General features: G+C 37.2%; 1 protein-coding gene across 1 annotated transcript in view; it reads right to left on the bottom strand.

Moving 5' to 3' along the window:
* The window catches only part of LOC102807438 (uncharacterized), a 51874-nt gene that overhangs the window by 22673 nt on the left and 14910 nt on the right, over positions 1-14291 (bottom strand). The window contains exon 2 of the mRNA XM_085501618.1: positions 3586-3645. Coding sequence (XP_085357744.1) covers positions 3586-3645 — 60 coding nt within the window. The remainder of the gene's footprint in view (positions 1-3585; positions 3646-14291) is intronic.

Here is a 14291-nt window from a genome sequence, read left to right as displayed (position 1 = left end):
TCTGATTCACCAAATTTACATGCAAGTACATGCATTAGTAAGAGAATTGTTTTTGGTTACATTTACTAAAATAAATGAATACATCCGGAATCATTTGAATTCACGTCTCCAAACTTGCTCGGAACATCGTTTTTTTTAATTTTTTCAAACCACCGCCATATCAGGCATGATATAACATGTGACAATGTTGAGTCATACGGTCAGTTTGTCGCGATGAAAGTATATGGGGACCATCCTGGCATTATTGCAAAACTGATATAATACAAAATGTGTCAGTTCCAAATACGAAACCAAGAATTATATACAAATGTAGTGACAGCAAACTCTGAAAGGAGCGTACATAATATAATATAATCGTTTCGATCTAAGATAACCAAATACATTGTCTGTTATCCGTCGTGCCTGCTTCGAATGTATGGTATTTTTACACACTGCCTTCAAGTTGGTTGCCAGTGTTCACGCATTTGTGTGTCATCACATATTGTAAATTGCTATACGAGAATAAAATTATGAATTTTATTCGGAACAGTCACCATCACTTTACGCGAATTAATGTTGCATGATGGGTATTGAAAGTCGAGGTATAGATTAATTTTGTATTTTGTTGTATATCAGTTATATATAATTCTACTATAAATACTACTGTTTGCAGCGCAATACCTTAATTCCTATTCTTATATATTGTTATTTCTAGACTACTAGCCATTTATATCCATTTGTACCACACTGCATAAGGCAGCACTCGTTGAGTTGTATGAAAAAGCAATTAGTCTGTCAACAGATCACGTAGATATCTCGAATCTCTGGGATGTTCATTTTATGAAGGTCATCCTGTACTAGGAAATTACCTCTTGATTTGTTGTCGTATATATGTTTTTAAATAATTGTTAAATAATTCCTCGTTTATTGAAATTGTCACGAATGTCAAACATTAAATCATGTTTATGTTGTATGTCGTGATGGTGGCGTTTTGTGTTTGTCTTACGGCGATAGATAGGCAATGTTGTTTTTGGCGATAGATAATTGTTAAATATAGAGTGGCAAGATGTTTCTTTTAGTCAGCACTAGGGAAGCGGACTTTGATAGAACCCGATCTGAACGTTCATGTGATCAAATGTGGATGTCCGATCTTGTAGGTACCACAGTAAGCCATTGAATAATATTGCATCATGGGAGTTTGTAATCTATTCTGGAGGACGTCGGTTTTGCAAGTAACGTTAGAACAATACACTGTGTATTGTCATACAAATTAATGTATTGTGATCTACGGAATGTGCATCATAAAGATAATTCTATTGGCCAATTCCGGCCTACTGCAGTTAACGAGTGGGGAAACTCGCCAGTGAATGACATTCCCGATTTTGGTTCTGAACTGGATGTGCCTTCTAATTTATGTTACTGGCTACAGAGGTGTACTGCGGCGCAAGGGAATCCACCCGGACCACTCTCCTTCTACAAGTTACGAATATTGGACAGATAAACTCTGTAATTGATTGGTATCGTGCTCGACTGAGTGTGCAGCGTGTATTCTACGACTACAGTGCTTCTGACTGTGTTCTGTAATTACCGTCGTCGCCACCGTTAGCAGAGACTCGCTGGAAAATACACCGTTATCACGCAAAGACCCGTTTTCATCTAGTTTGAAGAAACTGTATGTAGGTAGGGCTGTGTCCGATCGCCAGTATATTATTTGCGTCCGTTGTTTGTTATGTACGTTTGTCTCTTAGTTTTATGCATGCATGCAAGATTCTATGTTAGACAATTACTTACATTATCGATTTAGGCATTTCCCCGTAATAGTATAACGTAATCCACTACCCCTTTATAGAGGGTTTGGCATTTCTTTCCTACCCTTTTCCCGTGTGGAAATATTACAATATTATTACTGAATTATATTTCTAGTGTTATATTTTTGTGTAACAAAACAACGTGTACCCCACTACCCCTTGTAACGGGTCAGGCATTTCCTGCCCATCTTTTAGGTGTGTGGAATAAAGTACGTTGTTTAAGCCTTACTCGTGTAGCGTGTACTTGTTGTTTATGTCGCATATAAATTATACAACTGTCTTAAGTTTCGAATTATTAAAGGACCCAGTTCACAGGGGTGTTATGGGTGTCATTTGTTTGGGACAATTTGAAACCTTAGCTCAACCCAACTAGCACCCTGTGACAGAAATATATATTAAACACCATGTCGTTGTTTTTCGTACTGCAATATTGCTGTTCTCAAATTGTGTCTGCGCAGGTGACGACTCCCCCGCTTTAACTATTAATTATTCATATAACATCTTAGGTAGTGAGACGTTTAAAAAAGTAAAAACTGGTAAATATTGGCACAGGAACTGAACTCACTGGTAAATATTGACACAGAAACTGAACTCACTGGACAGGTACATATAAACACAGGAACAGGACTCACTATTAAATATTAACTCAAGAACAGAGCTCACTGGTAAATATTGACTCATGAACTAAACTCAATGGAAAGGTAAATATTGACACAGGAACTGAACTCACTGGTAAATATTGACACAGGAACTGAACTCACTGCTAAACATTAGCACAGGAACAGGACTCATTGTTAAACATTGACTCAGGAACAGGACTCATTGTTAAACATTGACTCAGGAACAGGACTCATTGTTAAACATTGACTCAGAAACAACTCACTGTTAAATATTGACTCAGGAACAGAACTCACTGTTAAATATTGACTCAGGAACAGAACTCACAGGTAAATATTGTCTCAGGAACTGAACTCACTGGTAAATATTGGAACAGCAACTGAGCTTACTGGTAAATATTGGAACAGGAACTGAACTCACTGTTAAACATTGACTCAGGAACTGAACTAACAGGTAATATTGACACAGGAACTGAACTCGCGGGTAATATTGACACAGGAACTGAACTCGCGGGTAATATTGACACAGGAACTGAACTCGCGGGTAAATATTGACTCAAGAACTGAACTCACTGTTAAACAATGACTCAGGAACTGAACTCACTGGTAAAGATTGACTTAGGAACCGAACTCTCTGTTAAACATTGACTCAGGAACTGAACTCGCAGGTAAAAACTGACTCATGAACTGAATTCACTGTTAAACATTAACACAGAAACAGAACTCAATGTTAAACATTGACTCGGGAACTGAACTCACAGGTAAATATTGGAACAGGAACTGAACTCACTGGTAAATATTGACTCATGAACTGAACTCACTGGTAAACATTGACACAGCAACTGTACTCACTGGTAAACATTGACACAGCAACTGTACTCACTGGTAAACATTGACACAGCAACTGTACTCACTGGTAAACATTGACACAGCAACTGTACTCACTGGTAAACATTGACACAGCAACTGTACTCACTGGTAAACATTGACACAGCAACTGTACTCACTGGTAAACATTGACACAGCAACTGTACTCACTGGTAAACATTGACACAGCAACTGTACTCACTAGTAAACATTGACACAGCATCTGAACACTTTCGTTGAAAAGAAAACGTAACAATGGGCACAACTTTTAACTGCATTCTCTCAATTTATTCAGTGATTCATAAATCACTTACCATGGACTCGACCTTTTCATTTTTCGCCATGTATATCCCACTACTCCCTGTCACGACTGCCTGTATGAAAAAGAAAACAAGTTAGTTTATACGCATATGACATGCTGGGTTTACAGGCATGTGGATTGCATTGAACTAGTGTTTGCCTGCTGTGATATCTTACGCCGTGAGTTCAGGCAGTATAACGTGACAACCAAATGTGACAGCAATGTGATTATATGTATGATAGTTTCCGTGCTATATCTACTTCTGTGCTTTTCATTGATATAATTTTATATCATCACACTGCATGATAATTAATCGTACTTCCTAACTGATCGGCTCTTTTGCATTTTCGGATCGAGCAAGGTAATTCAATTTAAACGATTAAATTTTTTATTTCTTTTTCCAGTGTACTCGTTTCTGAAAATGTTCAAGTTTCTATACACATTTAATGTTATTCTCAGTACTCCATGTGCATAACAATACGCCAGATTTTGTGAACCCTCCTGGGCATGCGTACTGTACCCCTCCAAGTAAACAGATTATACGTTTGACGTTATCAAATCTCCTCAGTCAAAATGTACTCAGGGTTTCCAAGGTTATTTGAAAAAATACGCACACTTCAAAATAAAATGTTAGACATTTGTCGTATTAAAGATAAAAAATGCTTTCTCGCACTCGAATGTATCTACAGCATAGCTGTCTTGTCAGAAGTATTTGAGAGCTTTCACTAATCCGATGTACCGTAAAATTGGAGTCACGACGTGAGTGAAACATGTGTACACAGTCATCTAGAATAACAACTCAACGTACAACGTCTTTTTCAACATAGCCTGCATATATATTATGCAGACTATGTTGAAAAAGACGTTATACGTTTATATATATATAGACAATCACATAATCATGTTTATACGTTAAAACATTACAACCAATCACCTCAGTTAAATTACCGAAGAGTGTTGAATAGTAATACTGTATAGTGGCATATGCATGCTACGAATCAAATCCTCTTAACCCTATATTTTATCTCGCTTAATTATAATAACGCGTTCGATGAATGCTCTGTTGACAAGTTGAATACATTAATGGCAAAGAGAGGGGTTGATATTTTGCAATGTTGAAGGCATGTACATCTCACATCGTAATTGTTTCATAGGGTTATTCAGAGTTCACATGAATACATAGGATGGTACGATCCGATTTTCAAACTATGCATTCTTATTCGTTTATTCTTGAAACATATGGCAAGCACATATGGCATATTACATTGTGGACTTGATTGATGTTGCCATGGTATCTGAACAAGATCATGATTGAGTTTATCTTTCCAATGATGTTGTGTTATTTTAACTCGTCTCTTCCTATCATCTTCAAATAAATATTGTATTGGACAGTTTTGGACACGGGGAGATGTTCAAAATAATTATGTTGTGTACAAGAATACAATCCAAGTGAGGTGTATGCTCGTATAAGTCATTGTGATGAAGCTCTGACGGCAAATATGAAAGCAAACGACTTGCTGGAATATAGAGGGAAAACATAGTCATTGGTGGTTGTTTTGTGATGAACTGGTTGATTGGTATTGTCGTTATAATATAAAGCTGGCACTATGTGTGACTTAATAACACAAAATCTGTTATTGTGTTGGTTTATTTGCTCCCTTTCAAATTGACATGCCACAGTTATTGAACCATGTGGTGTTCTATGCGGCTTTCAAATGTCGTATATTCAAACGCGACGACTATGGCGCGTTATCATTTGAACATCACGATATCTCCAACTGACATGACAATGGACTATAAACATGAATTTCCTCAGAAAACTACAGGACAGGGACAGTTATTAAGGTATACATTGAATTACCACGTCTCTAGCAATATAGTCCCTGCTTTAAACTGCACCGTAATAAATGTGTTCACAAACTCATTGTCAGCCGGAGATTCTATTGATTATTGTCCTTCAGCCGTTTACGAGTCTAGAAAAAAAAGAGTTACTTCAAAATAAATAGAATTTCACATGATCGAACGACATTTATGCGGATTAACTGCAATTGGCAGATCTCGTTCTATAAATATTTCATTTCTATGCTGTTTTTTTCATCGACTTTAATCATTTATAGTAAATCAGACAGAACCCACGGGCTTAGTCGCACAAACTGTATTGCGAATGCACGTTTTTGCCTCAAGGTCAAATACTTCACTGTATCGAACTCTATATATTAATGATCATGGTAAAATCACAACATGATGAACCATCACATTGTTTTGCTGTGAGATATATTGAATATCATCCCGATATCTGACTTCGCAACTAAATCATTTATTTTTGTAGTGCCATAGAATTTAAAGCTCATCTTGCGACGTGATTGTCGATGTGAGACAAAATATATAGTCTAAATCTCAAAACACGTTGTCCAAACGAGATTCTGGGTATAGTTGAGATGTGATGGGAATGACTCTTTGCAGAGAATACGTATTTCATATTTTGCATCATTGAAATTACCTCCAATTGTGCACTCTTATGATGACAATTATATTTACGTATTCAAATAATTATGCCATGCCAAATGCATTCATGTCACATTCACTCATCAATTCATATGTCTGTAAATTGGTGGGTTTACCGGTTATTGCGTGATGAATCTGTTTTGTATTTATGGCTTCAGAGAAATTTGCATTACACTGAATCATCTTCACTAGTAAGCATCGTTCTATGACTTGTTTTACGAGGTGTGAGGATTGTAATAAAAAAAGAATTGCGTGTTGAGCACAAACGATTTATTGCTGTTTTTATTATAACAGTATAAACTAATAACAGCCCAGACCAGGTACGATTTATTGCCCGAACACTACACGTACACATGTCCGATAGTTAGTCGTGCTGCGTGCCGAGGTGTCGCCCCTAATTGCATACTGGACGTCCGGTCATTGGACGAGTATCCATGGGATGAATGTACATGTATTGTAAACCAAGTAACGATTATAGCACAATAGATTGAGTGACTGGTACTCAAGGTTCGACTGACTGGAGGATCCACACTCCGAACAGAGTGGATCCACTAGATGATAAGAAAATTATTGGGTGTTTGGGGGTTTAAGAGCGATGGTCGTCACGCAACGCCCGTGCGAGATATGGGTCATATATAAACAAAGACGGCAACTTTGACTACTTTGTAGACCAAAAAGTACAGACTGAGAGGTTGCCAAGTTTTAATTAGGCAATATTTTGGTTATTGCAAGGTATCGAAGAAGTCGCCAACGGTAATTAGTGACAGTCACGCCCAGGTCAAAACTCCTACCTGTGATTTCATTAGAAAAGTGCATGGGAAAATCAATGTTTGTCAACACAGATGTCCTAATATTTGACCCATGTGATTCTGTTATATACAATATCTGTATTTAACTACTATTGTAAGACATTTGTACGGTACACAGAGCACAGATAAAGACACATTATTTTCGAGATGAATGTAAAAACAAAGATTTACATAATTGTTCGATTATGTACCATTGTTTAGTTTTATATTAACGAGACTGGAACACCATAAACGGACATCGACGTTATATAAACTCCAAGCCAACTAAATAAACATATTTCACATCGTGATGTGTTTTGGAAACTCAAATCAGAACATCAACAAATGTAAAGATAATTGTCTTGGAAACACTGCAACAGTCACAAGGTAACGTATAGACTGATATGCCAAGACGGCAATCAAACAAATAAAGATACAATTCCATAGCATACATCAATGGATAACTGGATATATATTTGATATGAATAAAACACCGAGGATCTGACAAATGCATATTTACAACTTTACCTGTACAAAATAATGACCACACACCTTAGTGATGTTACTTATCAATAGTTTATTCGCAACGTTTTGAACGTTTAACGTTACTTGATATAAGTGTGCAATGGCCATGTTTCTATTATAGGCTACTGAGATTTGCGTGTAACGTCATCAGTTTTCATTGTGATCAGACGTCGCCATCAAACTCCGAATCGCGTTAAAAGTAGTATGTTGAATGTTCAACAAAATCTGAACTAGAACCAACACCATTACTGACTCAACATATATGGGATTAGATGGGCAAATGCAGCGTATGTACTTAGTCGGTGTTCACATTTATTACTGAACACAGTTAACACATAAATTGGATGCGATATCAATAGCGTGTACAAATCAAGATAAAAAAAAGAATTACATCTGTAAAATATACTAATATGGCTGCATGGCAGTTTTGTTAACGTTTACAATATTGCATCACATCTTGCTAGCAAAATATATGTTAATGTAACGCACGTCGCTCGCAGCAAATAAATATCAATTCCATGTCTAACTCGTTTGAACAAGAATGTTGGAGATACATCACTCTTAGGATCGGATCACGCCGTAGATAAAAACACGCGTTCCTTTTAAGATCGATATGTACGGTAACTTGAGCTGTATACTGATCAGAGATAACAACGTCACTGCGTGCATTAGATAATGTAACACCACATCTGTCTATATCGAACATAACTGTTTCCCTATCCGCAAACATACCTTGCCAGATTCATTTTTAAAAAAAAATTCGGTAATGTATCAGCTGACATTTGGAGCAGGTATAGATGTACATGAGCAGAGAGAACATTTAAATCTTTGACATGGAATATATATACATTTGTAGTGTAACTAGTTGTTCATATGTCCCCCAGTTGTTTTAGTTTTGACCAAGGCAATTACTAATGAATAATAAATACCACAAGCGGCTTGCAACGTAACATATTGATTCCTATCAAAGTATTATATATTTTATTGCACTACGTGCTGCTAACGTACCATAAAATATATGCTTAAATGGCATACACCAGCGGCAAAGTAGATTTTGAATTGTTTATTCAAATACGCGTTTTCTATGAGCAGAAATAAATGCTTCAGTTTTAATATTCATGATGTAATATTGCAGCCGTCTAGATTGCCAGACGTGCTCAAAACATCTCCTGTACTATCTATATATTTCTATGGAGTTGGTACTATGTCCTTGCTAGACAACGCTTTACATACTGCGCTATACAGACGGCAAAATGCAACGTGGACTAATTTTCTAACTATCAACGCCGACGATCGTTGTGGGCTCTGTATTCGTACAATCTATCTACATGACCATAAACGATTTACCGCTATTTTCTCTATGCCGCTAATTATCTACGCGTCGTATTTCTGTGGGGACATTTAAAAACATGATGTGCATGGCTAATAACGTACCGAATAAGATATCCTTGAAATAGGTTTCAAGGATAAAACGTACTTAATAATGTGATAGTTGACATCAGCAATATAAATCGATACATGTATTTAAATGTCAAAATTTCTGTATTGATTCATACTGTCAGCAAGCAATTCTATATTCATCAGAACTGCAGACGACAACTAAATAAAACTCGGGTCTTGGTACACTTCTTTTGCTGTACGTGTTTTCCAACGATATATCCGATTGCCTCGTTCTATTTTTTTTTTTTTAATTGGCAATAGTTGTATTCTCTTTGCACAAAGTACAATCATGTCGAAATGCATGTCGATGTGCTTAAAAAAACAAGGAAAATACACGTATATTGTTCCATTATATGCGAACCCACATTTACAGCATCTTGCTGAAGTTTCCCACTAGCACAGCATAAAAGGTGAATCACTAATATCTGGATTGTATTTATTTGCATTTAATTTGAAAATGAAATGCAGACAATATAATCCATAGGCGTGATCTCTCCAAAACCGCTAGAAGATTGCAGCAAACTATTCATTCTTGGATGAATACATACACTTTACATATACGTATTAGCGACATGGAAAGCCCACCACGCGGTATCAATCACATTTCCTCCCAGGCTGTCTTTAATATGACGTCACGTGATACATTGCACTTCATTATCACGCGAGTTATATTCTATATATATTAGCACTACATTATCCGGGGTATTACTCATATTGTTGTAATTCATGAATAGAAGTCTGAGTACTGAAATCATGGATTGCGTGCACACAGTCTACATCCGTTGCCAGTGTCTTGTTCGTTGCACGACTTTAAGATATCTTACAAATTCCCCCCTCCCACCACCACCACCATCTCCAAGACCATACCAACGTTTACGTTATCAGTATTGACTGACACATTTATAACAATTTAATGCGGGCATATATTAATTGGATTGGATGATTGATGACACTGCACTGTGCTAAACTGTCGCAATACAAAATTCAAAATTATATTTGTATCCAACGTAATGGGCTTCACCTGTAAAGAAGTAATGAGCTTCACCTGCAAAGAAGTCAAAACAGCAATCGGGCTGATTTGTTATAAAACCAACGTATAAAATAAAAGTTTTATTTGGTTGCAAGTAAAAACACACTTTGCTCCCTGCAGTAATTTATTAAACAGTTCGTTGACCTTATTCAAATCGTATTTACTATTTTTGCAGATATTGAAAATCACAAACAGATGTGACTGAATTATGAGTGTAATATCATATGATTCTAATCCGGACATTATGACTGATTGAAAACAGGTCATGTGTTTTTGACGTATTTCAATATATGACAATACATCCCAATCCATCCTCGTTTATCACTTTCATATTTATTATCACGTGATTTAACATGATGCTGAATAAGCATATCGATGATTATCGATAATTCTTTGATGGGCGATTGGCTGACAGAATTGTACCACTACTGTATACGATCAACATTATTTTCAATGTAATGTACTCGCCGACACCAAGTATTTTTAGGATGGCTATGTTAATAACTTCGTCTTTTAAATCTTAAAATGTGAAAAACGCGGTGATTCTGCTCGGGAATGTTGTCAAAACGGTTCAGGGAAATGACCGCCCAATTATGCAGGGATATCCATTACAAACAAAATATACATATATGAGTGCGGAAATCGTTGTAACTTACGTTGACTGCATACAACAGCCAACAGTATTAGCATCAGTAAAACATTGGGTGCATTGTGTAAATTACATTACAAAATGATTACCACATCTATTGTTATACCATCATCATACTTCGTCTATTGTTATACCATCATCATACTTCGTCTATTGTTATACCATTATCATACTTCGTCTATTGTTATACCATCATCATACTTCGTCTATTGTTATACCATCATCATACTTCATCTATTGTTATACCATCATCATACTTCGTCTATTGTTATACCATCATCATACTTCGTCTATTGTTATACCATCATCATACTTCGTCTATTGTTATACCATCATCATACTTCGTCTGTTGTTATGCCATCATCACACTTGGTCTGTTGTTATGCCATTATCATACTTCGTCTATTGTTATACCATCACCATACTTCGTCTATTGTTATACCATCATCATACTTCGTCTATTGTTATGCCATCATCATTCTTCGTCTGTTGTTATGTCATCATCATTCTTCGTCTGTTGTTATGTCATCATAACACTTGGTCTGTTGTTATGCCATCATCACACTTGGTCTGTTGTTATGCCATTATCATACTTCGTCTATTGTTATACCATCATCATACTTCGTCTATTGTTATGCCACCACCATTCTTCGTCTGTTGTTATGTCATCATCATTCTTCGTCTGTTGTTATGTCATCATAACACTTGGTCTGTTGTTATGCCACCATCACACTTGGTCTGTTGTTATGCCATTATCATACTTCGTCTATTGTTATACCATCATCATACTTCGTCTATTGTTATGCCACCATCATACTTCGTCTGTTGTTATGTCATCATCATTCTTCGTCTGTTGTTATGTCATCATCACACTTGGTTTGTTGTTATGTCATCATCACACTTGGTCTGTTGTTATGTCGTCATCACACTTGGTCTGTTGTTATGCCATCATCATACTTCGTCTAATGTTATGCCACATCATACTTCGTCTGTTGTTATGCCACCATCATACTTCGTCTGTTGTTATGTCATCATCATTCTTCGTCTGCTGTTATGTCATCATCACACTTGGTTTGTTGTTATGTCATCATCACACTTGGTCTGTTGTTATGTCGTCATCACACTTGGTCTGTTGTTATGCCATCATCATACTTCGTCTATTGTTATGCCACCATCATACTTCGTCTGTTGTTATGTCATCATCATTCTTCGTCTGTTGTTATGTCATCATCACACTTGGTTTGTTGTTATGTCATCATCACACTTGGTCTGTTGTTATGCCATCATCACACTAGGTATGTTGTTATATCATCATAACACTTGGTCTGTTGTTATGTCATCATCACACTTGGTCTGTTGTTATGCTATCATCACACTTGGTCTGTTGTTATGTCATCATCACACTTGATCTGTTGTTACGCCATCATCACACTTGGTCTGTTGTTATGCCACCATCAAACTTGGTCTGTTGTTATGCCACCATCACACTTGGTCTGTTATGTCATCATCACACTTGGTCTGTTGTTATGCCATCATCACACTTGGTCTGTTGTTATGCCAACATCACAATTGGTCTGTTGTTATGTCATCATCACACTTGGTCTGTTGTTATGCCACCATCAAACTTGGTCTGTTGTTATATCATCATCACACTGGGTCTGTTGTTATGCCATCATCACACTTGGTCTGTTGTTATATCATCACCATACTTGGCCTGTTGTTATGTCATCATCACACTTGGTTTGTTGTTATGCCATCATCACACTTGTTCTGTTGTTATGTCATCATCACACTGGGTCTGTTGTTATGCCATCATCACACTTGGTCTGTTGTTATGCCATCCTCACACTTGGTCTGTTGTTATGCCATCATCACACTTGGTCTCTTGTTATGTCATCATCAAACTTGGTCTGTTGTTATGTCATCATCACACTTGATATGTTGTTATGTCATCATCACACTTGGTCCGTTATTATATCATCATCATACTTGTTCTGTTGTTATGTTCTCATCACATTTGGTCCGTTGTTATGCTATCCTCACACTTGGTCTGTTGTTATGTCATCATCACACTTGGTCTGTTGTTATGCCATCATCAACACTTGGTATGTTGTTATGCCATCATCACAATTGGTCTGTTGTTATGTCATCATCACACTTGGTCTGTTGTTATGCCACCATCAAACTTGGTCTGTTGTTATGTCATCATCACACTGGGTCTGTTGTTATGCCATCATCACACTTGGTCTGTTGTTATGTCATCACCATACTTGGCCTGTTGTTATGTCATCATCACACTTGGTTTGTTGTTATGCCATCATCACACTTGTTCTGTTGTTATGCCATCATCACACTTGTTCTGTTGTTATGTCATCGTCACACTGGGTCTGTTGTTATGCCATCATCACACTTGGTCTGTTGTTATGTCATCATCACACTTGGTCTGTTGTTATGCCATCCTCACACTTGGTCTGTTGTTATGCCATCATCACACCTGGTCTCTTGTTATGTCATCCTCACACTTGGTCTGTTGCTATGCCATCATCACACTTGTTCTGTTGTTATGTCATCAGCAAACTTGGTCTGTTGTTATGCCATCATCACACATGGTCTGTTATTACACCATCCTTACACTTGGTCTGTTGTTACACCATCCTTACACATGGTCTGTTGTTATGTCATCATCATACTTGGTCTGTTGTTATGCCATCATCACATTTGGTCTGTTGTTATGCCATCATCACACTTGCTCTGTTGTTATGCCATCATCAACACTTGGTGGGCTGTTATGCCATCCTCACACTTGGTCTGTTGTTATGCCATCATCAAACTTCGTATCTTGTTATGTCATCATCATTCTTCGTCTCTTATTATGTCACCATAATTCTTCGTCTGTTGCTACATCATCATCGCACTTGGGCTGTTGTTACGTCATCATTACACTTGATCTGTTGTTATGTCATCATCACACTTGGTCTGTTGTTATGCCATCCTCACACTTGGGCTGTTGTTACGTCATCATTACACTTGGTCTGTTGTTATGCCATCCTCACACTTGGTCTGTTGTTTTTCCATCATCACACGTGGTCTGTTGTTATGCCATCCTCACACTTGGTCTGTTGTTTTGCCACCATCACACGTGGTATGTTGTTATGCCATCATCACACTTGGTCTGTTGTTATGCTATCATCACACTTGGTCTGTTGTTATGTCATCATCACACTTGATCTGTTGTTACGCCATCATCACACTTGGTCTGTTGTTATGCCACCATCAAACTTGGTCTGTTGTTATGCCACCATCACACTTGGTCTGTTATGTCATCATCACACTTAGTCTGTTGTTATGCCATCATCACACTTGGTCTGTTGTTATGCCATCATCACAATTGGTCTGTTGTTATGTCATCATCACACTTGGTCTGTTGTTATGCCACCATCAAACTTGGTCTGTTGTTATATCATCATCACACTGGGTCTGTTGTTATGCCATCATCACACTTGGTCTGTTGTTATATCATCACCATACTTGGCCTGTTGTTATGTCATCATCACACTTGGTTTGTTGTTATGCCATCATCACACTTGTTCTGTTGTTATGTCATCATCACACTGGGTCTGTTGTTATGCCATCATCACACTTGGTCTGTTGTTATGCCATCCTCACACTTGGTCTGTTGTTATGCCATCATCACACTTGGTCTCTTGTTATGTCATCATCAAACTTGGTCTGTTGTTATGTCATCATCACACTTGATATGTTGTTATGTCATCATCACACTT

This window comes from Saccoglossus kowalevskii, chromosome 7, assembly GCF_978046115.1.
Source record: "Saccoglossus kowalevskii chromosome 7, keSacKowa6.1, whole genome shotgun sequence".
Lineage (NCBI taxonomy): Eukaryota > Metazoa > Hemichordata > Enteropneusta > Harrimaniidae > Saccoglossus > Saccoglossus kowalevskii.
The sequence above is the reverse complement of the archived record's forward strand: the minus strand, read 5'-3'. Positions and strand labels throughout refer to the sequence as shown.